Raw genomic sequence first — 27684 nt, forward strand, 5'->3', positions numbered from 1 at the left:
TACACCTGAGGAAAACAAAGAGTGCAGTTAATCCACTAGTCAAACACACAAACCTTTATAGGCCTAGTCTCATAAATGCTACATTATCTGCAGATTCTTTTTAGTTTAAATGTTTCATATTTTTCACCAGCCATTACAGTACATGTTTTAAGTAGGCTAAAACAAGCTATTCCTATTAGTGACTTTAGTTTGGGCTGCAACTTACGATTATTCTCATTGTCAAATAATTTGTCTGTTGTTGTTTTTTTTTTATTAATCAGTTAATTGTTTGGTCTACACTATGTCACAAAACAGTGAACAATGCCCATCACAATTTCCCAGAAAAAAAGCTGCAAAATCTCACATTTAAACTTATAGTTTGATATTTTTAGAAATAAGCTTATTCGCTGTCTTGTAAAGAGTTGGATGAGAAGATTGATTCCACTCATAACTGTAAAAATAAGGCTACAGCCAGCAGCAGGTTAGCTTAGCCTAGCATGGACAGGAAACAGGAGGACACAGCTAGCCAGGCTCTGTCTGAAGGGCCCCCTAGCAGCATCTCTAAAGCTCACAAATAAACATAGGTTTACTATATCTTGTTTGTTTAATCCACACATTAACACAAGTGTAAAAACTAGGCCATACTAGGCCTATTTCTTGGCAGGAGCAGTAACTGAACTTCCTGGAGACTTGTAGCCAGGTTGCTGGGCAACCAGCTAAAAGCAATGGAAGTCACTACCTGTCGGTTTTATGGTTTTTGAAAGGGTTAAACAAACGAGGTGTTAATTAGTAAGCTTTAGAGGTGTTGGTAAGCATATTTTTAACTTTTGGACAGAGGCTAGTTTTCCCACTGTTTCCAGTCTTTATGCTAAACTAAGCTAGCTGTTTCCTGCCTGTAGCTCAACAAACAGACACAAGAGTCAAAAGGTATCTTCCCAAAATGTCGAATTATTAAGAAGCTGCTGATGTTTAGTGTTTGCTCGATATATGACATAAACGATTAATCATGATATTGAATTTTCTGTCAATTGACTAATCGGCCCCAAAATGTTCAGTACAGGCTCTTGCAGGAACCAAAGGGGATCATGAAAGTGGACAAGCACAATAAGATGATATATGAGGATGAAGTGATTTGCACACCAGGTTTCACTCCTCTCACTGTTATCACCCCACCTACACTAGATGGTTATATAATTCTGTACCAAGCATTACCTAACACCACACAATCTTGCCAGATGGGGCTCCTCGGGCTGGTGAGTATTATCAAACAGGGGCTCCATGCATACCCTCACGCCTACCTCATATTCGGGTCCTTGACATTGAAAAGGTCCGGGAACCCCTGGGGCTAAAATATCCAAGGCGCGGGCACGAGATCAGGTGTGCGCGCTCCCCGGTGGCGGGTGCAGATCCTCAGCAGTCAGACAGTCGCAGCTCTCCGGGATGATCCACACTGCCTCGGCGATGTCGCACCCGAGCACAGTTTCTATCCTAAAAAACATCTACCTCAGATGATCAACTGTAGCCCGTGTGTGTGTGTGTTTTCCGAGCAAAGCGTTTGCAGTGCGATGCAGACAACATGTTTCCTCGTCGAGAAGCTCAGCGCTGTGCAGCATAGAGGAGGCGGCAGAGTGGAGCAACGTGCACAGTTACAGGTAGGCTGTTTGAACAGGGTTTGTCACTAACTACCGCGTACTATACAGACATAAGACTGGTGTTTAACCTGCTGTCACTGCCCTGAAGATGTCATCTTAACACCTGACAGCGTTTTTTTTTTTCAGTTGATCAGCCAATCAACATTGAAGTTGACAAATGACCGCGCGCGCGCGCGTGTGTGTGTTTATGCATGAAGCTGACCGGTGATCTGTCAGGCCCAACAGGTCAGTGTACAGCGGTGGTAAACTTTTCTCTGTGGTTACCAGTTAAGTTTCCAGTTGGTTTAGAGGACTGGTAATGGTGTGTTTGATTGCATCACAGGTTATGAAAACAAGTCTGAGTTCATCTGTCAAGAGGATTTTGGTGCTGTAATGCAGTGGGTGGGCACAAAATGATAAACAACTATATAATCTACTGCAATACACTGCAACAGCCCTGCAAAAAGTGCTGCCTTTGTGAAGCTTAATTTAAAATTTTTGAGTTTTTATAAGAGCTGTTGATTAAACTGATAAAGTGTAGTGTTTCTCTTCTGAATTGCATTATTGTATATTGTAAAGCCCGTATCATATACTTGTGTGTGTGTTGGAAGGTGTGGGGACAAAATAATAGGTACATGTTAGGTATTTTATGTAGACCTGAAAGTCGATTAATCGACTTTCAGGTCTACAGGTCCACCATCTCAGGTTAGATGGTGGACAGAAAATTATTATTTCATGTTGATCTGAAATGATTTGTTTAGTTATTGGACATAAAAATTAATCAGCAGCTATTTTGATAATCGATTAATCGTTTGACATTTTCTAGCTCCTTCATTGTGAGGATTTGCTGCTTTTCTTTGTGATAATAAACTGAATATCTTTAGGTTTTGGACTGTTGGTTGGATAAAACAAGGCATTGCCTTGGATTTTAGGAAATTGTTTGGGGCATTGTTCACTATATTCTGTCATTTTATAGAACAAATCATTAATCAATGAATCAAGAAAATAATCTACAAAGTAATTTATTGAGAAAATTGTCATTAGTTGCACCCCAACCAACATATTGTGAAGCCTTTACATACATAAAGACCGCTTGTTTGTGTGTGGAGGACAAAATAATAGGGGCACATTAGGTATTTTATATTGAGCTGAAAACATTAGTCTATTAGGATTGACAGAAAAGTAATCGACACAAAATGGTATATTATTTTGATTTGATTAATCATTTAAGTCATTTTTTAAGCAAAAATTCCCCCAATTCACTGGTTCCAGCTTATCAGTTGTGAGGATTTGCTGCTTTTCTTTGTCATATGTGATAATAAGCTGAATATTTTTGTGTTTTGGAGCAACAAAACAAGTGATTTGATTACATTATCTTGGGATTCTTGGGCATCTGACAGATAATAGACCAAATGATTCATAAATGAATTGTTAAAGAAAATAATGCAGCCCTACATTATATTATGAAGCCTGTACCTTCAATATACAGTTCTTGTATGTGTGTTGGAGTGTGTAGGGACAAAATAATTGGTACATGTTGGGTATTTTATGATGTAATACAGTCCAATACTACAACACAATCACAGCCATAAAGATTATTACCACAGAGTTGAGTCAACATCTCTGATCTAGCTGAACATGAGCTTTACAAAGGTAGTAATTGTTGCAGGGATGTTGTATAGGATTGCATTAGATTGGGCGGGTGACTGTGATCCTGTAATACTGTGTGGGAGTTTCTGTGACACCCAATATTGCGTTAGTGAGCCAATAGCATAGTGGCTATATCCTCCAGAATCACTGTCCTATTCCTAAAATATTTGTCCCGCTGAGTAAAATGTCTTCTTATTCTTTATTTTTACTTTATCATTTGTCTATTTTAGTGGAAGTAAATGTGTGCTTAAAACAGAAATGTCTATACTTAAGTGTAAGGCTTAGGCTTAGGTGACAGATCGGCTTGTTGATTAAATATTTGGGTCTTTGTTGTGTACATTTGAATCGCCCTGCTGTTCATCCCGCTCTCATGCCCTTCATTTGGGATCACTGTGACTCTGAAGGTTGCAGGACAAAGACTGAGCTGTGACACCGACTCAGTGTGAGATGAAATAAACGTAATCTCACTATGATAGATTTCAAGAAGATTATAGGGTCATATGACCCCACCTCCTCCCCCAAGAAGTGAAATGAGTGAAAAAGCTCCAGTAAAGACGGTTGACTTGTGTTGTTCATTGAGAGAGCAGCAGCGCACCGGGTGTCTGAATCCTGCAAGGTGGATGAACAATGATGTCATCGCCTTAGGCAGATTGGCTGATGATGATGATGATGTTGGTGATGATGTGTCAAAGCTTGTGGTCAAAGGTTTCTCAAAGGCTTCATTTCCCTCCTCCTCGTGCCACCTCATCCTCAGTCTGGAGGAGCATCAAGTCACGATGGACGGGAGAGAGGTTACCATGGCAACCGCAGGCCTTTCTCCACTGCGTCGCTGGCTAGTGTTGACTGCATTCCAGGGCTCCGAATGAGAGCATGAAACTAACTTTCCCCCTCATTGACAACACGGTCCTGTCACACATCCTCTGGGGGAGGAAGATGTTTGTACCGCATCAAAATCAAGACACGCTAAAGGTGCAATTAAAGCTGCTATTATGCTTTTTTTATATTCATATGCTTTTATAATTTTATATTCATAATTGATCACATGACTACATGTAATTGAAAGGGATTGCTTGTAGTGAGAATTATCACCCGACTCTGCAGTTGCCATTGACTCTGCGGAGCTTTATGGTGTCTTTCAGCTCATTGTTTTGATTTTCCAGCCCGCAACTTCACCATTTTGGTTCATTCTCACAGCTCTTATCGTTTTCAGTCGCAGCTGTCAGCTAAAAAGCTCTATAAACCAACTGTACGTTACCTTCCAGCACCAAACAGCAGACAGAAAAGGTTAGCGACTAGCTGGTGAACATAGTGGAGCATTTAGCAGCTAAAGAGCCAGATACTTCCCTCAGGAGTTGGCAGAGACCAAAAACAGAGCTAAAAGGAGAGTGAATATCGGAGTTACATTCATCATTTGGAAACAAACACGACAAATTAATGATAATGTTGCTCCATATCTGCTGGATGTGTAAATATGCATCTGTTTGCTAAAAAGTGTTGTGTTTACAGCTTGTTTCCGCAGCCCCCAAGTAGCCAACAAATCAGTTATTGCAGGTTAAAGTAATTTTTTGGCATACTGTAAAAAGAGTTTAAAATACTAAGGTTAAACACTTCAGGTACAGAAATGACTGACCTGTGGCTTATACCAAATTCTCTATCGGTTGGTTCAAGAAATTCCTAATCTGTCCCTCCACATAATGGCATTTACAGCTGCGTTATAAAAGAGGACAGCCAACAGAGACAATGACAAAGCAGCCATATTATTACTCACCTCTTTATCAGACTTTACCACAATACCTGCTCTAATTAGCTAGCTAATGTTTCTGTTATGAAAATGTGACTTTATGTGTGTCAATTACAGCCCATCTTAAACAACATACCAGAGGCCTTATTGCAATTCCTTAATCACCTGTAGAGCTCCATAAAAGTACCACGTAATATCCATATATGAGCTATATTCTCATTTATGTGTGTCAGTTACATTTAATTGTGTTTGGGAGGAGTCTGTTTTGTCAAACCCTGATACAGAAAAATGTGAAATGGCAGTTTCTATATTCCCTCTCCTTCTCCTCAGCCTTACTTCCTCCCGCCTCTCATATGTGAAGAAGTAGCTGTGACTCACTTAGATTGCACGCATCTGCTGTGTGTTTGTAGCAACAAATATGTAGGCAGCCATTCTTCATGTTAACACACTTGCTGATACCAGTTTCATAAACAGTGTGCAAGATTGTGTAGGCTGCCCTATTTTTCTTGAAAACGCCATGTAGGCCATCGGATACCAGGGCAACATCCTCCTGTGCTGTTCCAGTCTCCTGACATCATAACAACGTCTCTCATACTTTTAGTGTGACAGGTAGAGGGCTTCTTTATTGTTTTTCTTAATACTTTGGATATGACTGATAGATAAGCAGTGGAAAGATGATTCCTGCCTCATTTACAGCAGCTGTGGGTGAAGTTGATTCCAAGGCTTCTAACATTAAATCAGAGTCAAGAGATTTTGTGGCACCTGGTTTGACATTGTTCTATTTTTCTCTCCTATGATGCTGCACAAAGTGGCAGTGTCTGCCACCCATTTTCTCTGCCATGGACACTGACACATGCAGAACAAGATCACCTCCCAAAATCATGCCCTTTTTTTGTTTTAACAATCGTGACAGCCTTGTCTTTTCATAGCTCAAGCTGTTTGGAGCATTTATAAAATAGTCTACTTTTCATGTATTGTGGTGCTTGCTATAAGAACACTCACTTGTTCATATGTTGCTCTCTGTTTTCTTCAGCTCTTCTCCCACAAAGTCTTTCAGATGGAAACAAAAGATTTAAGCAGCTTTAAAGTTCCCAGCTAGCCAGCTTCTTCTGCAATGTGAAGTACAACATGTCCCTACACTTGAAAAGACTCACTGTCTGATGTGGTACAATCAGCAAGGTCAGGCATTGTACTGTGTACCATGCAACACTTTTTATCATGGAATGCATGCAGCCGCTAGGAATCTCTGACCTCCATTAGCACCACATAGCCAAAATATTGTAAACGAGATGAAGATATTACCATATCTTGATGACTTTGCAGTACAACTTTGTTTTTGTGTTGTCCTACATATTTAAGACATACTAAGAGGCACTAATTATACTACAAATACTCCTAATGCTTCCTGTTCTGCGTAATTTGGTGACACACTGCTCATTCATATGACTTTCCAAACACTTTTTCCCTAAGTGTCTTCTATAAAATAGCACTTGATGTAGCACTTCTCAACAGTTAATTTGCAGTCTGTGTAATGCTCTGGCTCTCCTCTGGCAAGGTTATGGTGTCTATTAGAGAGGAGATACAGCATGAGATGTGGATAGAGTGGAGCTCGATCTGGCCTGTATTCCTGTTGGCCTGCTCACATTCTGCTGAGTCATGAGGTTTTGTGGAAGTCAGTCAACAGCAACTCAGTGAGGCTACAGGCCAGAGGGACTGGTGGGAAACTGCTACTACAGCAGCGGTCCGGGCTGATGAATCTACTCGTTACTCCAAACATTTCTATGTGGATTAGCAGACCTGCTTAGGGAAGAGGTAAAACTGTCTTGTGTTAATTGAAGGGACTTTTTAAATGCTGTGGCTGAGAGAGGCTTTTTTGTGCCCACTTGCCTTAAAGTCATTGTTTAATGATAAGAACCCATATACGTTTGGAAACTAGTTATGGGAAGATTGTAGAGGAACATTAGGAAGAGTCTAGTTTCGCTTCATCAGGACATTCCTTCTGTTTGTTTACAGTACATAATGAGAGGAGTCGTAATAATGGAGTCTGGTAAAGAGTGGGAGTGATGGGGCCTGTCCTGGTATTAGGTCTTTGTAACAGTATGTCAAGGAAAATGGTAATTTAAAAAATTAAACAAATACATAATTGGATCTAAGGGTAGTACTTCACGTGATGGAGTGCTACATGGCCCCTGGTTTTCTGTGTGCCAGTTGGTTTGCAGCTATTTGATTAAACACAACATTATTTAGGAATATGCACTATGTGGGCAGGACGGCACATGGTTACCACTGTTGCCTCACAGCAAGAAGTTCTGGGTTCAAAGCTCTGCCAGCTGGAGTTAGCATGTACTGTCTGTGCCTGCGTGGGCTTCCTCCAGGTGCTCCGGTTTCCTCCCACAGTCCAAAGACAAGCAGGTAGTTGTCTTTCTATACGTGTTAGCCCTGTGACAGACTGGTGGGTGCACCCTGCCTCTCACCCAGTGTGAGCTGGGATTGGCTCCAGCCCCCTGGATAAGGATAAGCATGTATAGGTAATAGATGGATGGGCACCATGTGAGCACTTAACTTTAAAAGTGGGGGTTGGGTATTAATGCAGGACCCACCTTAGTTGATATTATATTTAAGTGGTGCAGGTTTGCAGTTAATAAGTTTATGTAATGCCAGTTGACACAGTGAACCTGGGTTTTTTCAAACCTTGTTATCATGTTTAGATCCAAAAGCTTCTGACTAATGCCAGAGTGCAAAAACAACATAGATCCTGGATTTTCAGACCCATTTTTATTTTATTGAATTTGTATGGAGAAACCTGAGGCACATTTTTTTGATTTTGTTGAAGAGTAAGAAAATGACAGCATTACTTTGAATAATCAGGGAGAAAGCTAGAATTGGCCATGGGGTGCTAAGTCACTGTGTGTTTGGTGAACAACATATGAACCTCAATGGGTTTTTGCCTTACATGATAGGGCTTGATTTCCATTTCAGGGCAGACTATTCTTAAAATAACCAATCCAATGCATAACCAAATCCAAATTAAATAATCCAAGTTTTAATTGTTCACATAATGAAAACAGCAAATATATCGAGTGGTAGAGTGGGTCGTCCACCAATCGGAAGGTCGGTGGTTCGTCCCGGCTTCCCCCAGCCCACATGTCGAAGTGTTCTTGGGCAAGACCCTGAACCCCAAATTGCTCCCGAGGGCTGTGCCTTCGGTGTGTGAGTGTGAGTGAATGTGTGTGAATGATTAATTAGTTTCTTTGTACTGATGAGCAGTTCTGCCATCAGTGTATGAATGTGTGTGAATGGGGTGAATGCAATATGTAGTGTGTGAAGCTCTTTGAGTGGTCGGAAGACTAGAAAGGCGCTATACAAGTACAGTCCATTGACCATGACAATCTTGACATTTCCTTGAGGAAGATATGTTTCTGTTTCCAGCTAAAACCTGTCAGTGCTATGCTAAAAAGAAGCTGATATTCCCCCGAAGACCATCCCATGAATTTGCAGCCTGACATGCCTTATCACTGAAACAGCTCCCAGCGCTGTAGCATGATGTCATCGCAGATTACAGTCTGGGCTCTGTGGATTGTAGCCTTGAGAGTCGTGCACACTGCATCCTCAAGTCGGTTGACGTCTGGCAGGTTCATTGCATCGGACTGTTCCTCCCATTCTCTACTCTTCTACCCACCCACCGTCGCTCTCTTCCTTTCCCTCCCACTCACGTTTCTCTACAGGAGGCTGTTGCAGTCAGGCAGCATCATGGAGGCTGGATGTGTGGTTGCCGCGGTGATTGAGAATGCTGCCTCAGGACCCCAGGGTGAACCAGGAAGTAGTGACGTCCTTGAGAGGTGAGTTACTCTCTTTTCTGCGATTCATGGCAGCCAATCAGAATTATGTAAAAGAGAAGTAATGAGATGCTACATGAATAAAAGTAGGAGCTGTGTAATGGTAAGGATAAAATGTGACCCTTTTCTCAGAGGGAGACAGAGAGAAAAACTGTTGTTGTATAAAGCTCCATCAGGTACAAAACTCACTGTATTTCCTAGTATTTCCTATGAATTTACATTCTGTCTATGTAATTAATTATGTCACTGTGGATCACATAAATTACACTGTGTGTCACTGTTCTTGGCTTCATGTCCTGATCTCATCCCGTTGAATCACTGTGCCAAATCCAAGGCCTGTCTCTCTCCTCTCTTTGTTGAGCTGAATGAACCTCACCCTCCACTCCCAAATACATTGAGTCACATTTCAAGTGAAGGTTTTGTGAAGCACTCCTTTGTGGGTGCATTGCTTTTATGGCTCTCTGAATAGACAAGCTTTTCTGTCCTGAACGCATACAAAAGACACCATGGCTTTTTGTTGACCCCACTATAGTGAGAGATGCTACCATTTTTCATCTGCATCAACAATTTATTCCCATCTAGATCTGAATAGAAAAGATTATTATTGTCTCATGTTTTATTAATGCAGATTCAAACACAACAGACCTAGTACAACATGTTTTTTGGGCCATGCTGGTGCAATGTCATGATTGAGCCACAAATTGTGAATTCATCTCCCTCACTTGCTCCCTCTGGTGTATTTAAAAAAACTACATATCTTATTTGAAAAACCCCAGACTACATGGACGTTAACTTTATGACATGCCACCTTTCTTGTGTTTTAATTCTTGTGTTGATATAGCCTGTCTGTTTCTGCAGAGATTTGCTACCATCTACTGACCTGGACAAAGACGAAGCCTTACCTCAAGCCACCAACAATAATCCTCCAGAAGAGAAACAGCCACAGGAGACATCCACTGCCATGGTACACACCCACACACACGACTTTGACTCATCACTTATACAAATAAAATACATAAACACCCACCAACATACATGTTGCCCTTCTTCCATGAGGCTGCATTGGTTGTGTAGGTGATTCATACCATGATGTCACCACAGCATGATGTCAGTGAAGTCATATACTGTCATGTGAGAGTCAGTAAGTCACTGTGATGAAGGTGTGAAGAGGTGTAAAACTGCATTTGAGGATGTCTCACCTCCAGGTTGGGAATGAGAGTGAAGTGGCATGTTTGAGAACTACTGAGGTAAAGGTGTTATGACAATATTGCAATGTTTACTTCTGGTTACTCCAGGCCTCCACAGCAGCTCTTTCTTTACATCTCTGTGGGGAAATTACTTTCCTGTTTTTAGAATCAAAGGCTCTTGGATGAGTGATAAAATATCTTCAGCTTTTCTATTGTACTTTATGCATATATTTTTTGTTTATTTCGATTTTTAAAACATACATCATCCTTCACATATGTCAAATGTCCATAAACAAACTAATCCACTTGGACAAAACAAACAAACACTACAAGACACAAACATTACCAATATTATAATAATATTAATAACAATACTTCATAGACAAACACATAGAAAGAAATGTCTTACCATTACAGTAGCATAAGATAGCATAACATAACATTAGCATAAAATAATATCATATAGCTTAACATAGCAAAGCACAGCATAACATAAGCAAAACATAACATAACATTAGCACATTAGATGTACAACTCACTACTTTAGTCTTATACCAGGCATCTAAGTTTGTTTCCTGCGTCCAAACTGTTTATGGTGATCAACATAATTATTCTCGACTGTAATCGCTTCTCCATCAGTTGTCCTGTGACTGACTGACACTTATTGATGTCTGCTTTCTCTGTGGCAGGTGAGGAGTGATGACATCACAGAGCACCCAGCCGAGCCCCTCCTGCGCTCCTGCGTCAGCACGGCTAGCATGAAGGTCAAGAACATGAAGAAGTAGGTGCTCCCCATGACAGTGTTGCTGCTATTATAGGCTGTAAAACAGGGCTCTTATCCAGGCCAGTGAAATGAGGACCTATAAAATTATGGGCGCGGCACAGACAGACAGACGAGTCTGCCTGCTGCATCTCTAACCCTCACACATAGGCCTAATCTCTCTTTTCCCTCTTTTGCTATGCTTTGCTTTTCTCTCCATCACGGTGTCAGTGTGTTGAATACTGATGAGGTGCTGTTGTGCTGTGTGTTTTTAGGCTGACGTTCCCCAGAGGTCACTTCCCCAGGTTGGCAGAGTGTGCCCATTTCCACTATGAGACTGTTGACTTTGGCAACGTTCAGGTGAGCCCTGAAAATACTTACACTGTGACTTCTGCTGCAGAGAGTTACTGTGTTCAGTAATTGTGTTTTTGGCTCAAGTTCAGTGGCCATTTTGGTGAATTGCTCCAAAAATGCATCATTCTTGAAATGCAACGTGTCAGTCGAATCAATAACCTTGTTTGTCTTTTGTGGGCAGCCCCATTATTGCATTTTCCTTCTTCTTCCTTCCTGAAATGTCACATTAGAGCTGTTAGTGTCATTTTATCAGGAGAGCTACAAAATATTAATTTGCACAGAATTATACCCCACCATGCATAAATCATTATGTTTTCACTATTAAAGATTTTATTAGTCCCATTCCTATTAAATCCATGATCCGATTCCAGCAGTGTGTTAATCCCCTGCATTACTGTATATAAATGCCAGACTCATCTGACCTCTGTAAACCTGCGACTTATTAGTTTGACTTAAGCACATGATGTCAACCAGTTAGTAACTGAGATACAGCAGTTTCCTGGATAGACAGCTGAGTCTCTCCAGGAATTGTAGGAGATGACTCATTTTCAAAGTGAAAACCTGTTCTGACAAAACAAAAGGGGGTGTGAGAAAATATGGTTACAGTTAGATGTAGTTGGAGGTAAATGCTCTGTCGTACACTATTTTCACAATATTAATTCATATTGTATTATTATAAACAAACTTTTGGGGGATTTTTAGCCATGCAAGCGGCACAACTCTATGGATGGCAATGTCATTCTGTCTGTGTGTCAGTTGGTGCATTGTATCTTGACAACTACTGGATAGATTCCCATGATTAATTTTGTACAGACATTACCCCAGGCTCCAGAGGATGAATCCTAATGACTTTGATGATCCCCTGACTTTTCGTCTTGCGCCACCATGAGGCTGACATTTTTGGTTCAGAGTGAAATGTCTCGATAACTATTTGATGGATTGCCATGAAGTTTGGTACAGATATTCATGTTCCCCTAAGGATGAATTGCATTATGTTTGAATTTTTCCAAATACCTGCAAAACTAATGACATTCCCACCAGCCTCAGCTGTACTCCATGTTTAGAGGTACTGTACTAAGCTATTGTTAGCATGCTAATACGCTAAACTAAGAAGGTGAACATTATACCTGCTAAACATCAGCATTTTAGCATGCTGAAATTAGCATTTAGCTCAAAGCACCACTGTGCCAAAGCATAGCTCCACAATGCCACTAGCATGACTGTAGACTCTTGGTCTTGTTTTCAGAAACAGATTTGAATATCCTGTGGTCATGGACTCTAATATGTATATAATGACTCTCGCCAGCCAACAAATGATTTGGACATATAGACTTTTTTATGTTTAAGAAAGAGTGTATTTGCAGCAGTGATAATGCGAAGCAGTGAAGCACTAGTGGTTGCTCAGTCATATGTGGAAGTAGCTGTTAACTACTTGGTTAACCTCAATGCAGTTCAGTTTGCTGGCCAGCAGAGTGCAGCAGTCGTCTCTCCACATACCAGAAGCTGCCAATGGATCTTCACACAAAAGACTGCATAAGCAGTGCATGCATGCTGTAGGGCTGAATCTCTACATGTAGCGGTAATGGACTATAGTGAAGTGGGCTGGAGGGGCACTTAAATCCCAGGATGCTCTCAGTCTGTTGGGTAAACGTCCTGTTGTGGTTGCCATGACTGTGATGGCTCCATCAGTAGAGTGGAGGCAAGTGAAGCAGCACAACAGTTTCAGTGACCTTGAAAAGCTCCACAGGGAGAAGAAAAGCTGAGCTGAGCTGGAAGAGAAATATCAGTCTGGGGAGACACTTGACACTGAAAGCTGTACACACATATACCAACATACAGTGGGCACATGCCACTGTGCAATTTACTTTTACATCTGTATGTTATTTTTGATTAATTTCTTGACTTAGTCTTTGTTCTTGTTGTATCTCCCATGATGCATTTGCCTGTCTCTATATTCACAGACTGTGGCGGCAGGAAGGGAGGGTACTGATCAGGTCTCCTGTATCCTAATCGCAGAATAGCACAAGGACAGCAGACTGCCTCTGTCTGATTCCTCTCCAGATCAGCTCCAGTCTCGCCTTGAGAGTGGAATGAATGAGAATTGTTTTGAAATGAAGAAGGGTCGTCTATCTATCTTGTGCAGCTTTGCCTCTGCATGATGGATGAGCTTGTGCATCTGTGTGTGCCGGTTGAGCCCATTTACTGCCAAACCCCCTTTTGTCACTGGAGAAAGGAGAGGGAGAGGGGGAGGGGGGAAGGCGATGGAGGCAGAGTACAGGAGAGGGAGGAGGGGGAAGAGATGGAAGAAGGGAGGCAGGAAGGGGGGTAAGACACACAGTGGGAAGCATCCTCTTCGTATTTTCTGCGTTGAATAGAGCAGTAAGCGTGTGGTGATCCAAAGCCCTGTGAATTAGCATTTTACGTAAGGCGGCAGGGGACGGCAAACATGTGAGTAAGAAGCAGCATTTAAACTCTGCTGCCCTCAGCCCAGAATTGGCTTGTTGGAGGAGATTACTGAGATCCAGGACTGCGGCTGCACACAAAGAGAGAGCCACTTCCTCCAGCTGTGGATGGATACCTGAGATGCCTTAGTGGCAGGTAACCTGAACATGTGGACGATTATGTATTCATTTGAGCTTCTGGTGCCAGATTTGAGTCTGTGAGTAAATAACATAATGCAGGTATGTTTCTGCACAAAGGGTTGAAAGGTCTGAGCTGGGTTAGCATGTTTTATTTTGAAAGGAGTAGTCTTTGGGGTGTGAGCATCATAGAGGAAGCGATGCTCAGGCATGCCTTCAATGAAAACTTTCAGATTTTAGCTGTTTGATTTCATAATTAAAAAAAAATTTCAAGCTAGTTTTTTGTTTCATCACAAAAGAATCTTAGTTTATCTATAATTATTTATATGATCCTGCTTCCCATCATGCTTTGGCCTTTTCATCCCCCTTCAGTACTTAATTCAAATGCTTATTTCTGACTATTATTTCAAACAAATCCTTTCAGTGAATATGAGCTCCTCCATCATGACTTATTCAAAAACATATTTCTCATTCTGCATTCCTTGTCAGCCTGGTTTGCTGTATTACTGTTGAGCAGTAACTAGGTCGCTGTGTGTTGTGTAACAGTGTATCTGGATGAGTTGCTAACAGTTATAAATAACCAGAACTTCCCTTGGCTTCCAGGCCTTTGAAGTCTCTTCTACAGTAATGTCTATCACTGTATTCCCAAACTCTTGCAAGGCTTTGATCTTCTCAGTTTTGGGGCATATAGAATATTGTTGAGAAGAAAGAAGAAGAAGAAGAAATCTGTGCTAAATCTACACCGCCTCCAAGTGCAGATATCCTAGCAGCTTATGTATTATACATTTCATTCTGCAGGATTTATGGTGAAGTGAGAATATGAATGACTTCTATGCTGGTGGCAGAGGAAATATCCTGTACTTATTTCTCAAATAAACTTTATCATGAAGGTTTTCATATTCAAAGAACATTCGTCAAAATTTCTAAAGAAGTTTCAATAAAAAATCCTTTTTAAAAATGTTAACATACCTCTTTTTTCAGGCATTACTTCCAATAGTTCTTTGTTACTCAAGTTTTGAATTTTTCTACACTCAAACCCACAGCTCAGTATAAAAGTGGTTTTACTATTTAATGGAAAAATGGGGTTGGACATGTTGTACTTCTTGTATAGCAGGTCACATACAGAGAGGTTGTTGTATTATACACATCCATTATTTAGAATGTGGGCCCTCTCAATATTCGCTCCTCCGTCTCTCTTTTTTTTCTGGTTCTTCTCCCTCATAGTTGGCCTTTGCAGAGGGGCAGAGCGAAGGACCAAAGGTTGGTCTGGACGCCAAAGAGCTGGTCCTTCTGGTCCAGATCATTTGCCAGGTAACATCACTTGCTACATTTGGAAAATAGACTACATGGTATAATATCTCAAATTACTTTGCTTTAGTTTTTCGAAAGTTTTTTTCTTTTTCTCTTTGTCAGGGTCGAAACTGGCTGGTAAAGAGATCCTACGAAGACTTCCGGGTGCTGGACAAACACCTGCACTTGTGTATCTATGACCGCCGTTACTCCCAGCTCACCGAGCTGCCAAGATACGACACATTAAAGGACACCGTTGAGGTACCTCAGAGCTACAACTCCATTATCTCTAATCTTTGATATAAATTACTCACAAATTAGAAATTAAGCTTCATTAACACTTAGGATTCATCTGGTAATGAAATGAGTCTGTTCTGTTGCATGTAGTGTGGAAAATTACTCTTTAGTTGTCATGCTTTACTAAATCTTCACAATCTTGTGTCTCCATTCAGTCAGTAACCAAGATGTTGGCCACATACCTGTCCCGCTTCTCCGCCATTGCTGACAACAAGATCAACTGTGGTCCAGTACTAACATGGATGGAGGTATCTCCTTGTCAGCTGTCACACTTGCTATCAGTTATTCACTCTCTAGAAAGGACCCCATTTAGTTAATTCAATATTTAATGTTCACCGTTAATATTTAAATAGTTAAGTTAAAGGCACAGTCAGACATTTTTGGAAGTACAGTTGTTTGCTCAGAGTCTGCAGATGAAAATCTGTACAGGACATTATGGCTTAGCGGCGTACAAAAACTGGAGGACTCAGCTATTTCTGGATGAACAACTGCTGGGCATCCTCATAGTGGTGCCAGGTTTGTGCACAACACCTAGGCATATGTGGTACTCCTCTGCAGCTGGAGATGCTGTGCAGGTCGGTTTGGGTTGGTGTGCCAACTCTTCAAATTAAATTCAATGTTGAGGGTTTTTAGTGTTTTTTTTTTCTTTGTTTGGTTATTTAGTGTATTTTTCCCCCCAATAATAATGTGGGAGTAGGCTTAAATATACGTTTGTGTTTCTTCTTTGATGAGATTGCTGTAAACAGATTTTTTAAAACCAAAGTCCAAAACAAGATAATTATATGATTAGCTGAAACATTGGCTAGGCAAGCCCATAGTAAATACCAGGAAAAATACTAAATGATTACATTAATAAAACCACACTACAGTAACATATTGTATTGCTGCTCATGTATTCAAAATACCAATAGTGTGCGTTGCTTGTCTCCCTCTGTCACTTTAAATGAAGCAAGAGCGAACAGCTGTTTCTCCCTGCTTCCAGTCTTGCAGCTAAGCTTGGCCAACATGTCTAACTCTTGACAAGATGGCTAAAATAATAATAAAATACATTTTCTTTTCCAGATCGACAACAAGGGGAACCATCTGCTGGTGTCTGAGGAATCCTCAATCAATGTGCCTGCCATCGCTGCTGCACACGTCACCAAACGTTACACAGCGCAGGCCACAGATGAGTTGACGTTTGAGGTATGATGATCCCATCGTAATGCCTTTTTAATGCGTTCAACTGTGATCAGACTTTATTCTCATCATCATACTCTTTGTGATCCAGGTGGGGGACATTGTGTCAGTCATAGACATGCCTCCTAAAGAAGACACAGGCTGGTGGAGGGGGAAACATGGCTTTCAGGTGAATCATCTTCTTGTTGTTCATTATGTTTAATGAATTATTCATAATCATTGATAGCTACCCACGAGCTAACGGTCAAGTGCAGTTTGATATGATGGGTGGGGTTAGGTAGTCACCCCAAATCACATTTGATTGGATACATTTATGTAAGTGATGTGTTATCAAAAATCTTTTTATGTTTTACAAGACGAGGAAAGAGAGGGATTTCGATATAAATAAATACTCAATAATGATTTTTGGCATATACTTAGCTCGTAACAAGAGATAAATGAATAATCGACACAGGATTAGAAGTTTTATTTTTCACTTCACTGTGTCTTTAGGTAAAACGTTTCTTCATCCAAATTACAATTTGGAGTCCAGTGAATTCATTCTGAGAGATAAGGACATACTGCTTGGTTTCATATTTGCTTAAATTGAGATTATATGAGTTGAATTCCTTGTTTTTTAAAAGCACAACATCAAAAACAAGCTAGTTTGTCACTGCGGTTGAGTGACACGCTAAGATGCTTTGCACAATAAGAATGCAAACCAGCTATTTTCAGTCTGAGGCAGCTTGTACCCTCATGCTTACTGACCTATTTCTGTACCTTCACCCTACTACAGTCTGCCACAGCTCTAAACATCGACACTGGTCTTGGAACTTACAAGTGTATATTACCATCTCCGTCTATCCTCTTTACTCTGCTCATCCTCTTCTCTCTACTTGCAGGTTGGTTTCTTCCCCTGCGACTGTGTTGAGCTGATAAATGACAAGATTCCCTCTAGCGTTCAAAGCTCGGTGGCGAAGCCAGGTACTCCTCAGTGTGTGTCTGTCCTTCTGCTTGATGATTTATTTAAGACTTGCTCCCAGCATGTGAGACGCATTGATTTAATGTGGCTGTTATGTGTGTGTGTGTCATCTTAATCAGTGTGTAAGAAGCATGGGAAGCTAGTAACGTTCCTGAGGACTTTTATGAAGTCTCGACCGCCGCCTCAGAAGCTGCGGCAGCGCGGCATCCTCAGAGAGAGAGTGTTTGGCTGTGACCTGGGGGAACATCTCCACAACTCAGGACATGAGGGTAAATTATTCCTACAATGGCTTCTATTTTTAATTTTCTCTGTCATTTTCAATCATGTAATTCTTACCTGCTGTCGCTTCACACTGAAATGTTTCACATTTTCAAATTGTAAATACCCCGAAAAGGGATTACCCAGTGAATCTGCTGCCTGTATAGTGGATTTGTGATACATTGCTGTGATGTTGAGTCGGTGGTGTGAATAACTGTTTTATGTTTGCCAGCAGGATGTGCTTCTGATAGAGCCTTGTAGATTTGCCAAAAGCTGCGTCTTTATTTCTGTTTTTTCAGACGTGTTGAAATGCCGTGCGATAGAGGCAAGGCTCACATTAATTTCAACCATTTATGTCATGTCATGTCAGTTTATGCAGATTATTGGATTAAAGCTACATGCGTACCATTCTAAAATATTATGTAGACCAGTGCTTCCCAGCATTATTTTGCATTATTTTAAGCCATCAAAACAAAAACAAAAAAAGGATTCTCCAGAGCTCCTGGAATCCTGGAAAAATATTTTTTTTTAACTTGTGTGCTGAAGATAATAACTTGATACTTAAATTTATGACCTTAGTATTTGTAAAATCCTGGCTAAGGCAGTTTTCTTGGCTGCGGTGTCAATGAGCTGTAATCAAATCGTTTGATTTGGGGTAATTGTTAGAAGCCTGAAAGGGTAAAACTAGAAAAAGTCAATGTTTTGTTTAAAAAAAAAAATTCTATTAATCATCTCATGACCCCTGAGATTTATCTACCATCCCCCAGGTTAGGAACCACTGATGTAGACTGAATTGATATTCATTTCCTACTGATTTGAGTGAAATTGAAATACTGTAGAAGAGATTACACATAGGTTGTTATATCATGACATGTTCCAGGTGCATAGCGACAAACTCTCCTTGCTAAAACATCCAAACTCAATGAAAGCACAGTGATCATAGAGCACCTGTTTAACAGAAACTTAACATTTCAGCCTCTCTTGACTCTCTACTGTCTCCTGTAGTCCCACAGGTTGTTAAGAGCTGTGCTGACTTCATAGAGAAACATGGAGTCGTGGATGGAATCTACAGACTGTCTGGGATCTCCTCCAACATCCAGAAACTGAGGTTTGTGCCCATTTTGAAATTTTACCCAAAATAATGTCTTATACAGGATGGTTTGTTGTTTAATAAGAGCCTGCACATATGTGTTTGCATGGCAGGCTACTTAGATGGTAACTCAATTCTGACAAATTGTCGGTTTTGTGTAGGATTATGGACTGACCTGATACACTAGCAAGAACTGATTTGGAAGCGGTTATTGCACATTTACAGAAAGTATCAATAAAATAGCTGCTAAGTGATGTTTTTTGAGCTGCTTATTCTGAAATCCATCAAATACAATTACATTCAAGCTGTGCAGCTTGGAATGGCTGTAATGATTTTCTCGTCTATTTTATGCATGCCAGGAGGAATTCGTGAAACAAACTCATTAGTAGATAAACTGAGAGGCACATAGTCTGATGGGGTGTTGACAGCCAATCAGAATGAATGTTCTCACATGAAAAACTTGTTGCCACATCATATCTCAATGTTTTAGGAAATGATAAATATCTGGTGACTTGTTGATGTTTCTCACAGTTTATACTGGTTAAGGGTATCGAAAGGTGACCTTCTTCTTTACCTGCTCCACCTCACTGTTAAATATATTATATTTTTTAGTTTGGGGAGGAATATTATTAAAGATGTCAAAGAGATGGAAAGAATGTTCTCTTCATTTGTAAATTATGATTTATAAATTTGACAGCTTTTGGCAGTATTATCGAAGTGTTACAGTGTCCTCCTTGTTTTTGTGTTTTCATACTGACAGATGGGCAGTAGGATGACTCCCACGCCGTTCTATATCTTCTTCTTCTTTCTGTCTCTGTATAGGCACGAGTTTGACTCAGAACAGATCCCAGACCTGAGCAGAGAAGTCTTCAGACAGGATATCCACTCAGTGGGCTCCCTCTGCAAGCTGTACTTCAGAGAGCTGCCCAACCCTCTGCTCACCTACCAGCTCTACGACAGATTCTCAGTAAGGACGAGAGCAATGGAACTGGGGCAGGGACTTGTGCTGGGGATAAATATGGGAATGGAAACTGGCTGCAGAGGACACATTTCCAGTTACTCAGTGATTATCAAAGAACCGTAAAAACAATGTAAAATTTTCAGCTCATTTTGAAGTGCTGCTCAAAATAGGGTCATTGCATTACGCTGAGCTCTCTAGGAACAGCAGGGGATGTGCACGCCAAAACCAAATAGCAGATTAAGTGAGCCAAAACACTGGCTGCTCTGAATATAAAAGGGAAAAATAGTGGCAACTCCCTCTGCTGCGATTATCAGCCCTCTCAGTGATGTGTGCTTTATCCTCTGTCTTCACAGGAGGCTGTGTCTGCAGCCACAGATGAGGAGAGGCTGGTCAAAATCCACAATGTCATCCAGCAGCTGCCTCCTCCACATTACAGGTCAGGTTTAAAGCTCACTGTTGCACCCTGGTGGCCTGAGGTGGAATTGTTTGATTTCTAGAAAAGGGAGTGCTGCATCAAAATACCTCAAACTGTCAATGCTATGATGCTTATTTTAATTGTGTGAAGATAATGCACCACCAAAAAACTTTTCTTTTACTTAGGTCTCAAAAACAGAGAAAATCCTGCTCTGAGATGTGAAACTCTTAAGTCACAAAAATGTCTGATCACTTACAGCATAACATTCCTGCTGTACATATGCATTTTCTAATAACTTCCATGCAAAGTGACATTAATCCTGCTTGTTATTGGATGCACTGAACTCTCCAGTTCTGTGACAGTTCTGACTCCACCTGCTGGTAATAGGTAGGATAACAGTGTTAGACGACCAATATGGCCTTCTCCTATGACCCTAGGATTGACCTTATTTCCTGTCTAAAAGGAAATATTTTGAAATTAACAGGTAAAATGTATATTAAATATTTGCTTTTCTTTATCTAAAGGACTCTGGAGTACCTCATGAGACACCTCTCCCACCTGGCCACCTTCAGCCCCATCACTAACATGCACACTAAAAACCTGGCTATTGTCTGGGCGCCGAACCTCCTCAGGTGACTCTTGAACTTCATTATTCTAGACTGCATGAAAACTGAATTTAATTGACACTGTTAGCGCCCACATTGCCGTTTCCTTCTAGTGTTTCTGTGACAGTGAACTGGGGCATGTCTCAGTGGTCCAGAGCTGTGAAATAGGTTGTGCTGTACTGTAACTGTGTTTCAGGTCCAGACAGATCGAGTCGGCCTGTTTTAGCGGCACAGCAGCGTTCATGGAGGTGCGTATCCAGTCGGTGGTTGTGGAGTTCATCCTCAACAACACTGAGGCTCTCTTCAGCCCTAAACTCAATGCCATCATACGGGAAAGCACAGGTAGGTCAAAATAGAAACAAAATGACATGTGGCATCTGTTCTGAGGTTATATGCATTTCTAACACACTCTAAACACCTTACTTTTAGGTAACAACACCTTATCCAGACCCAAGTCCCTGCTGGTCTGCTCCCCGTCCACAAAGTTACTGTCTCTGGAGGAGGCCCAGGCCCGCACTCAGGCACAGCTGGGCTCCCCGGCCACCACCCCCAGCCTCACCCACAGTGACTACATCGAGGTTGGGGAGGGACCCGGAGCTCTTCTCGGCAAGTTCCACACAGTCATCGAGCTCCCGATGGAGAGGTAGTTTCATGGACCGCCTGATCAGTCCTCCTTTTTATTTATTATATGAATTTTTCATGAGCATGAGTAAACATGTCATCATTTGTGATTTGTAGTGTGTGTGATCATTAATATTTTTTAGTGCTGAAACAATTAGTTGATTGGCAGAAAATGTAAAGAAAACAATTCTGGTAGTTTCTTAATCATTTAAGTCATTTGTTAAGCAAAAGTACATACACAATAGCAAACATTTGCTGGTTGCAGCTATTAAAATCTGTCACATGTGAGGATTTGCTGCTTTTCTCTGTTTTTATATCATCGAAAATTGAATAGCTTTGTGTTTTGGACTGTTGGTCGGACAAATCAGTTTGCAGTATTAAAGATGTACTTTGTAACCTGAGAAATTGTGATGGGTATTTTTCACAATTTTCTGACATTTTGGCCGCTAAACAATTATTCAGATTAAAATATAATGATAATCGTTAGTTGCAGCTATAATGTTTTGTTTTTGTCATTTTAATAATTTTTTGCTTGTGTGCTTGTGAACTTTTGTTAGATGAAACAGTGAGTGTGACAAGACGATTTGTTTCTGTGTTGTAGCAGCAAGCGGCCTCCTGCTAAGGCTAAGAAGTCTCCTGTGGGGAACTGGCTCTCCTTTTTCCACCTGGGCAAGTCCCAGTCTGTGTCTAAACGTAAACTGAAGCGACACCCCAGCGAGCCTAACGAGATAAAAAGCATTGCACTGCCAGGTCAGATTACTGCTGCTATTACACAGCCAGAAAACATGAAGCTTTTTTTAATGAATTTGAACATGTCAATTTCTTCAACTAATCTTGACAGTTCAAATGGTGTTCAAATGGTCTTTTTAGAAGTGGTGAGGATTAATTTCAATGAGAAAAATAATTTGCCCTAAAAACATTTCCAGGTGGAAGAGGAGATAGCGGCACATTGCGTTCTACCAAAAGTGAGGAATCTCTCACCTCTCTGCACAATGTGGAAGGTATTCATTAAAATTGTACATTTTGCACACTTAAATTGGCTCCCAGTGGTTTATATTATCTGTGTTTTTGTGACTACTGAAGATTCTGGTCTTATGCATGCGTTTTTTTCCATCTCAGGGGAACCTCCAAGTTATCGCCCCCGCAGACCTCGTTCAACTAGTGAGGCTATTTCTGCCGTCTGTAGAGACGACCTACACAACACCAGAAGTAAAGACGACCACAGAAGCCACCCACTGAATGAGAGTCATAATGGTGCTGATCGTGTCCGCACTGCAGCATGTATTTCACCTCCACACCAGGAGGATGATCTTGATCTTTGTCCGCCGGCCACAGGCATGTCTAGTTTGGACTTTGACCCCATGTCTTTTCAGTGCAGCCCACCCTCAGCTACGCCTGGGCTGCAGCACAACAAAGACGGAAATAAATGGAGGAAGAGCGCAGGGTGTTTCAGTGAATCAGAGCCCATCTCCTCTCCTAACAACATTAGCTGCACTCAGTCTCCAGATATTAGCCCGGTTCTCTTTAAAGGTGGGAAGAAGGTTACCTCCAAGCCGCTCTCTCCTAAACTCAGGAAGAAATCTTTTAAGACGCAAGCAGATGTTCAGAATGCATCCGCCTTTCCTCCACCTCTTCCTTCCTCTTCTCCCCCAGTGGAGAAGTGTGAAGCTCCACTGGTAGATGGAAAGGGCACAAGAGTGCCCTACCAGCACTGCAGCCCACTCAGCACTGCGAGCCAGGCATCAGCCCTGACCGACCTCAGTCAGTCTGCACAGAACCTGCCTGATCCAGGTCAGTACCACTCCTCTTCAACATCATACATAACATTTACTGTATATAGTTAGAATCTATTTAAATAATAATGCATTATGTAGTTTCTTATGAAAGCTTTTGTGTCTTGTCCCATCATGTCTTACCATAGCTTTGTTTGTCCTGTCATACTGTAGCGTTGTTTGTCTTATCCCTCCCCAGGAACAGATAGACTTATGAGTTCAGTGTCTGTTCTCCCTCCTCACCCTCCCTTGACGAGTGCTGCGCGCAAGTTGGCTTTGGCTCTGGCCGAATCTGCCCAGAAGGCCAGCAGTGGCTCCCAGAGAAGAAACAAGATCCCATCGCACCCTCTCCAGAGACAGGAAGCTCCTCACACCCAGGACAGACCGCCCCGGCCCTCTGTTCTCAATCTTAAAGTATACCCCGAGGAGTACTTCACCCCTCATGTCACCTCTGTTTCCCAGTGGCAAGCATCGGAGCACTGCTGCCCTGATCCTGTTCGTTTCCTACCTGCACACCTCGGCTCAGAGTCATCGCAGGTAACTGACGGACAGGAAATTATGTGCAATTTCACACCTAATGTCAGCCCACTCGGGTCAGGGAGCTTGGAAGAAGGTAGTGCAGAGATGAGGGACCGAAGAGAGGAAAAAGAGCTTAGAGATGTCACACAAGCCACCTATCAGAGCGTTGGCGTTTCAACACCCACCCAACCTGTGTGCTCCGCTCCGAGCCCGTCAACTACTCCTGTATATGTGAACACTGACTCTATCAATGTATTTAATTTTCGTGCTGTTCTGGCGGAGACCTCCATGCCTGCCTCAATCGAGGAGGTCCTTCCACGTCCATTACAGCCCTCCTCAACCCATCACTACAGCCCGGAGGAAGACAGACCTCTAGGCCTGGTTGAGGATGTCTACGGTAATCATCATCATCATCATCATCGCCCAATTCAAACAGGACGAATGCCTGCACCTCACTGCCCTCGGCCCGACGCTCTGCCACATCACCTTTTGGGGCCAAAGAGCGTGTACAGGCAGTCCTCTGAAAGCCGCTACAGCACTTTAGGATTAAGACACCCTTTGTCACCTCAGTACAGACGTTACCATAGAGATGAGCACCTTATCAGTGGCTGCCACAGGCAACAAGGCCAATGGCAGAGGACAGAAGATAGAATAGTTGGGCACCCGGCCATCCGGAGGGCTCGCTCCTTCCATGCCCCTCAGATTAGTCACTACGAGCTGGCAGAGACAGAAGTCCTGCCCCCTGACACCATGTTTTATGCTGAGCAGACATCGAGCCAGGAAGCGCCCTATCAGAGGCTGATTCAGACCGGCATCCACCCTGTTCGGCCGCAGTTTGGGAACGCACATGCTGACTGTCGTTACAGCCCGTATTCTGATATGAACCCAGTAGATGGCTCCCGCTATTATGTAGAGCCCTGCCGGCAAAGCGGTATCCGACACAGTCAGTCTTACACCATGCGTTCAACAAGAGAAAGTGGACAATCAAATTACTACAACTGCTCTCCACACCATGTCCCTCCTGTGAACAGGGAGCTTTACATACAAAGCAGGGACACTGTTGTTTACGAGGCTAGAGATGCAGAAGTTTTTGAAAGAGTCGTGTATCAACCAGTCAAGCAGGAGAGTAAATCCAGACGTAAAAATACATGTCCAGCTGTGTCTCCTTTTGAGAGCCCTGTCTCGCCGACTGTCACAAGAAGCAGAGACATAATACACACAAGAAGCAAGTCAGACCCTGGAAACGCTTGCCTCCTCTCCACTGGCAGGACAGAAAGCCAAAATGTTGTGGTAGCTACATCCCCAAACTCACCAAGGTCTCAACACACAGACCCTGAGGTCACCAGGCAGCAGTATGGTCACCGGTCGAGTGCAGAGCCGGGACCATCCAGGCGGATTCAGATCAAAGAGAGCTCTTCGCAGCAGCCACCGCTTCGCAAAGTCCCCTCTCTTCCAGAAAGGGGCTGTCCTAACCTCAAGAGCATCGAGCACAATGACAGAAGCCATACACGAGGTCATGACCAGGATCAATTAATGATGACCAACGCTGACAACAACTACTCCGGTATTGTGAAACCCAGCATCCTCAGGAGGCCAGGGAGGTCGCAGAGCACCAGAGAAAATCGTCACCACTGTCATCACCATGCCAAATCCCCTCTGGATCCAGAACATCTGGGATCCTTTTCCACTCAGCCCAACAGAAGGACTCAGAGCACTAAAGTCAGGCCCACACAATATGACCACATGGAGGGGTATTACGCAGTGCCCAAACCTAAACCCACAAGATCCGGTAAAGCTGTGGCCGGATATTTGCCTGGCCAGGGCTGCATGTCTCCCCGCGGGCACAGACTGCTTTCCAAGGCTCTGGGTCACGAGGCTTTTTATCAAGCCGCACTGAGATCAGAGGCCGGGGTCTACGAGTGATTCTGACCACTGGTTTTATCTGATTCCACATCGGGGCCAAAGGAGTACAGCACTTTATCCTCTGCCAGACCAACAGACTGTTGTGTTGAAAGTGTGTTTAACCTTCCGGAGCTGCTAAAAAGTGTGAAGTGAGGCTGCTGCTGGGGATCATACTGTCGCCATCGCTGGTAGTTTCATATTTTGCAGTGGCTTTTGAGGGAGCTCAAAGGGAACAAGTGATGCGTATGCAGATGTTGTCTTAAATTTGGATATTTGAAAGTAACAGTAAGAGAGGCATGTTTGAGAAAATGATGGCTTATATATTTTATTGAACGTCTAAACAACAAGAGATGACAAGCTAAAGTAACTGGTTTTATTAATATGATTTCAGTATAGGAATGTGTTTAAAATAACATTCATTTTAAATGTATTATATTTGTATAAAAATCACACAGCTAACATGTGGCCAATGTACTGTACATTTTGTTTTCTATTCCAGTCTGCTCAGACTTCAACAAGCACTTTTGAGAATAACTGTGTATGAAACACATTGTCTTAACGTGGTGTACATGAAGCCTCTTGATATACAGTATATATTTTTTTCTGTAAGAAACAGCTTGCTTTGAATCATCGTTAAATACTAAATTAGCACTTTTGAGGGTATGATAACCTCATGGTTTTTAACTTTTCATATTTTTTCCCCTTGATCACACATTGTATAATGCAATCTTAAAATAACAATGAGTGCTATGATTTCTGTTAAGGTAAAAGCTACCATGGCGAAATATGCTACATACAGTAAATGCAAATTAGCTCATTCAGTTAGGTGAAACAATGTATTTTGTATGGCATTGTGGTTTTGTCACAAAAATGAAAATTTCCTTCAGCTTTGAGGGAACTTTTAACAATGTGGTGTTTTACATAAATTATGATGTTGTTTTATTCATTAAAGATGCTATTTCAAATACAGGTAAATGAGGATATTCTGTTAAGACATGTTAAATGCGTTATTTTAGTGAGAGTCTTAAAAATAAATAAAGATATATTATATCAATGATTATAGTTGGTTGAACTCTTGTGTCATAGGTGTATTTTAGAGAAGAGAACCGGAGCTGCACGTTAGCTCCGGACCTTTTCATGTTATCACCCCATAAGAGTACTCCACCGATTTAGCATCGCACTTTAATAACATTGTCAGACTCGGGATGGACAAAATAAAATATCAATATCGATGCAGAAGGATGCACATTCTTCTTCCTAGTCAAAACCTACCACCTACATTACCCACAATGCAACTCAACTGCCAACGATTGGTCAGAGATTCAGGTGTGTTAGTGTTTAGCCTCAAGATACGTTATTTGAGGCATGTGCATTAGTGCTCCCCTAGCCCCAGTTTGTACCCCTCGTGTTTTAGCATACATTCAAGTTAACTTATCGGTTTCTCTAAAAGATCATCAATTGGCAATGTTTGAAAAGCACAAAATGTTGTTTTAAAACACTTACCGCTGTTCTGGCGGTATTTTCAGATTTTTCAAAGACTCCTTTAATCATCGGGATGAAAATATATTCCAATAAAAAATGTATGCTAATACATGAGAGGCACAAACGGGCTGGTGAGTGGTTTTACATTCCTAGATTGTTTGATTTTAAGAATAATACATTTTTTGGAAGTATTAAGAAGTACAAATATCTGGTATTCCAAAAGAAAAGGTGAAAAATTAGGGAAAAGTCAGAAAACAATTAAAATAAGTGTATCTTTTCCCCCCTTCTTTATCCTGTTAATCATCTGGCCACCTGACCCCAGGCTGGGAGCTACTATGTTAGTGCTTGGAGTCTCACAGTGGCGTCTGCTCACCACCAGGTGGCACTGTTGCACTGCAGGAATTACAAAGCTCCTATTGCCTATAGAGGGGAGATCATAGACTTTGATTTGCTTCTCAGACACCTCATATCTGTTCAGAAACATTGCAGAGGATCTTGACTATTTTACTGTTTGCACTGCTTTTGAATTGAGGGTATTATAAAAACTACCTGGATTTGATGTAGAGACATTTATTCAGTGTGATAGATCCCTCCAGTTGACTATATTAGTAACCT

The 27684-nt window shown here is 41.7% G+C and overlaps 1 protein-coding gene across 3 annotated transcripts; it reads left to right on the forward strand.

Moving 5' to 3' along the window:
• The first annotated feature begins 1351 nt into the window (after positions 1–1351).
• On the forward strand, positions 1352–26644 carry arhgap32a (Rho GTPase activating protein 32a). Of its 3 annotated transcripts, none has more exons than XM_044202140.1 (22): positions 1352–1631; positions 8727–8840; positions 9696–9801; positions 10714–10805; positions 11060–11144; positions 14942–15028; positions 15131–15268; positions 15460–15552; positions 16367–16489; positions 16575–16652; positions 17365–17446; positions 17564–17713; positions 18708–18810; positions 19615–19759; positions 20107–20189; positions 20693–20800; positions 20970–21115; positions 21203–21416; positions 21999–22144; positions 22321–22395; positions 22514–23185; positions 23366–26644. In XM_044202140.1, the coding sequence occupies exons 2-22, from the start codon at positions 8752–8754 to the stop codon at positions 25606–25608; spliced, it is 5058 nt and encodes a 1685-aa protein (XP_044058075.1). In that variant the 5' UTR covers positions 1352–1631; positions 8727–8751; the 3' UTR covers positions 25609–26644. The 3 variants fall into 3 exon arrangements, with proteins under 3 accessions (XP_044058075.1, XP_044058074.1, XP_044058076.1); XM_044202139.1 differs by having other exon boundaries at positions 1354–1631; positions 21996–22144; XM_044202141.1 differs by lacking the exons at positions 1352–1631; positions 8727–8840; positions 9696–9801; positions 10714–10805; positions 11060–11144 and adding an exon at positions 13463–13736 and having other exon boundaries at positions 21996–22144.
• The last annotated feature ends 1040 nt before the right edge of the window (positions 26645–27684 follow it).

The sequence above is a fragment of the Siniperca chuatsi genome, linkage group LG7, assembly GCF_020085105.1.
Source record: "Siniperca chuatsi isolate FFG_IHB_CAS linkage group LG7, ASM2008510v1, whole genome shotgun sequence".
NCBI lineage: Eukaryota > Metazoa > Chordata > Actinopteri > Centrarchiformes > Sinipercidae > Siniperca > Siniperca chuatsi.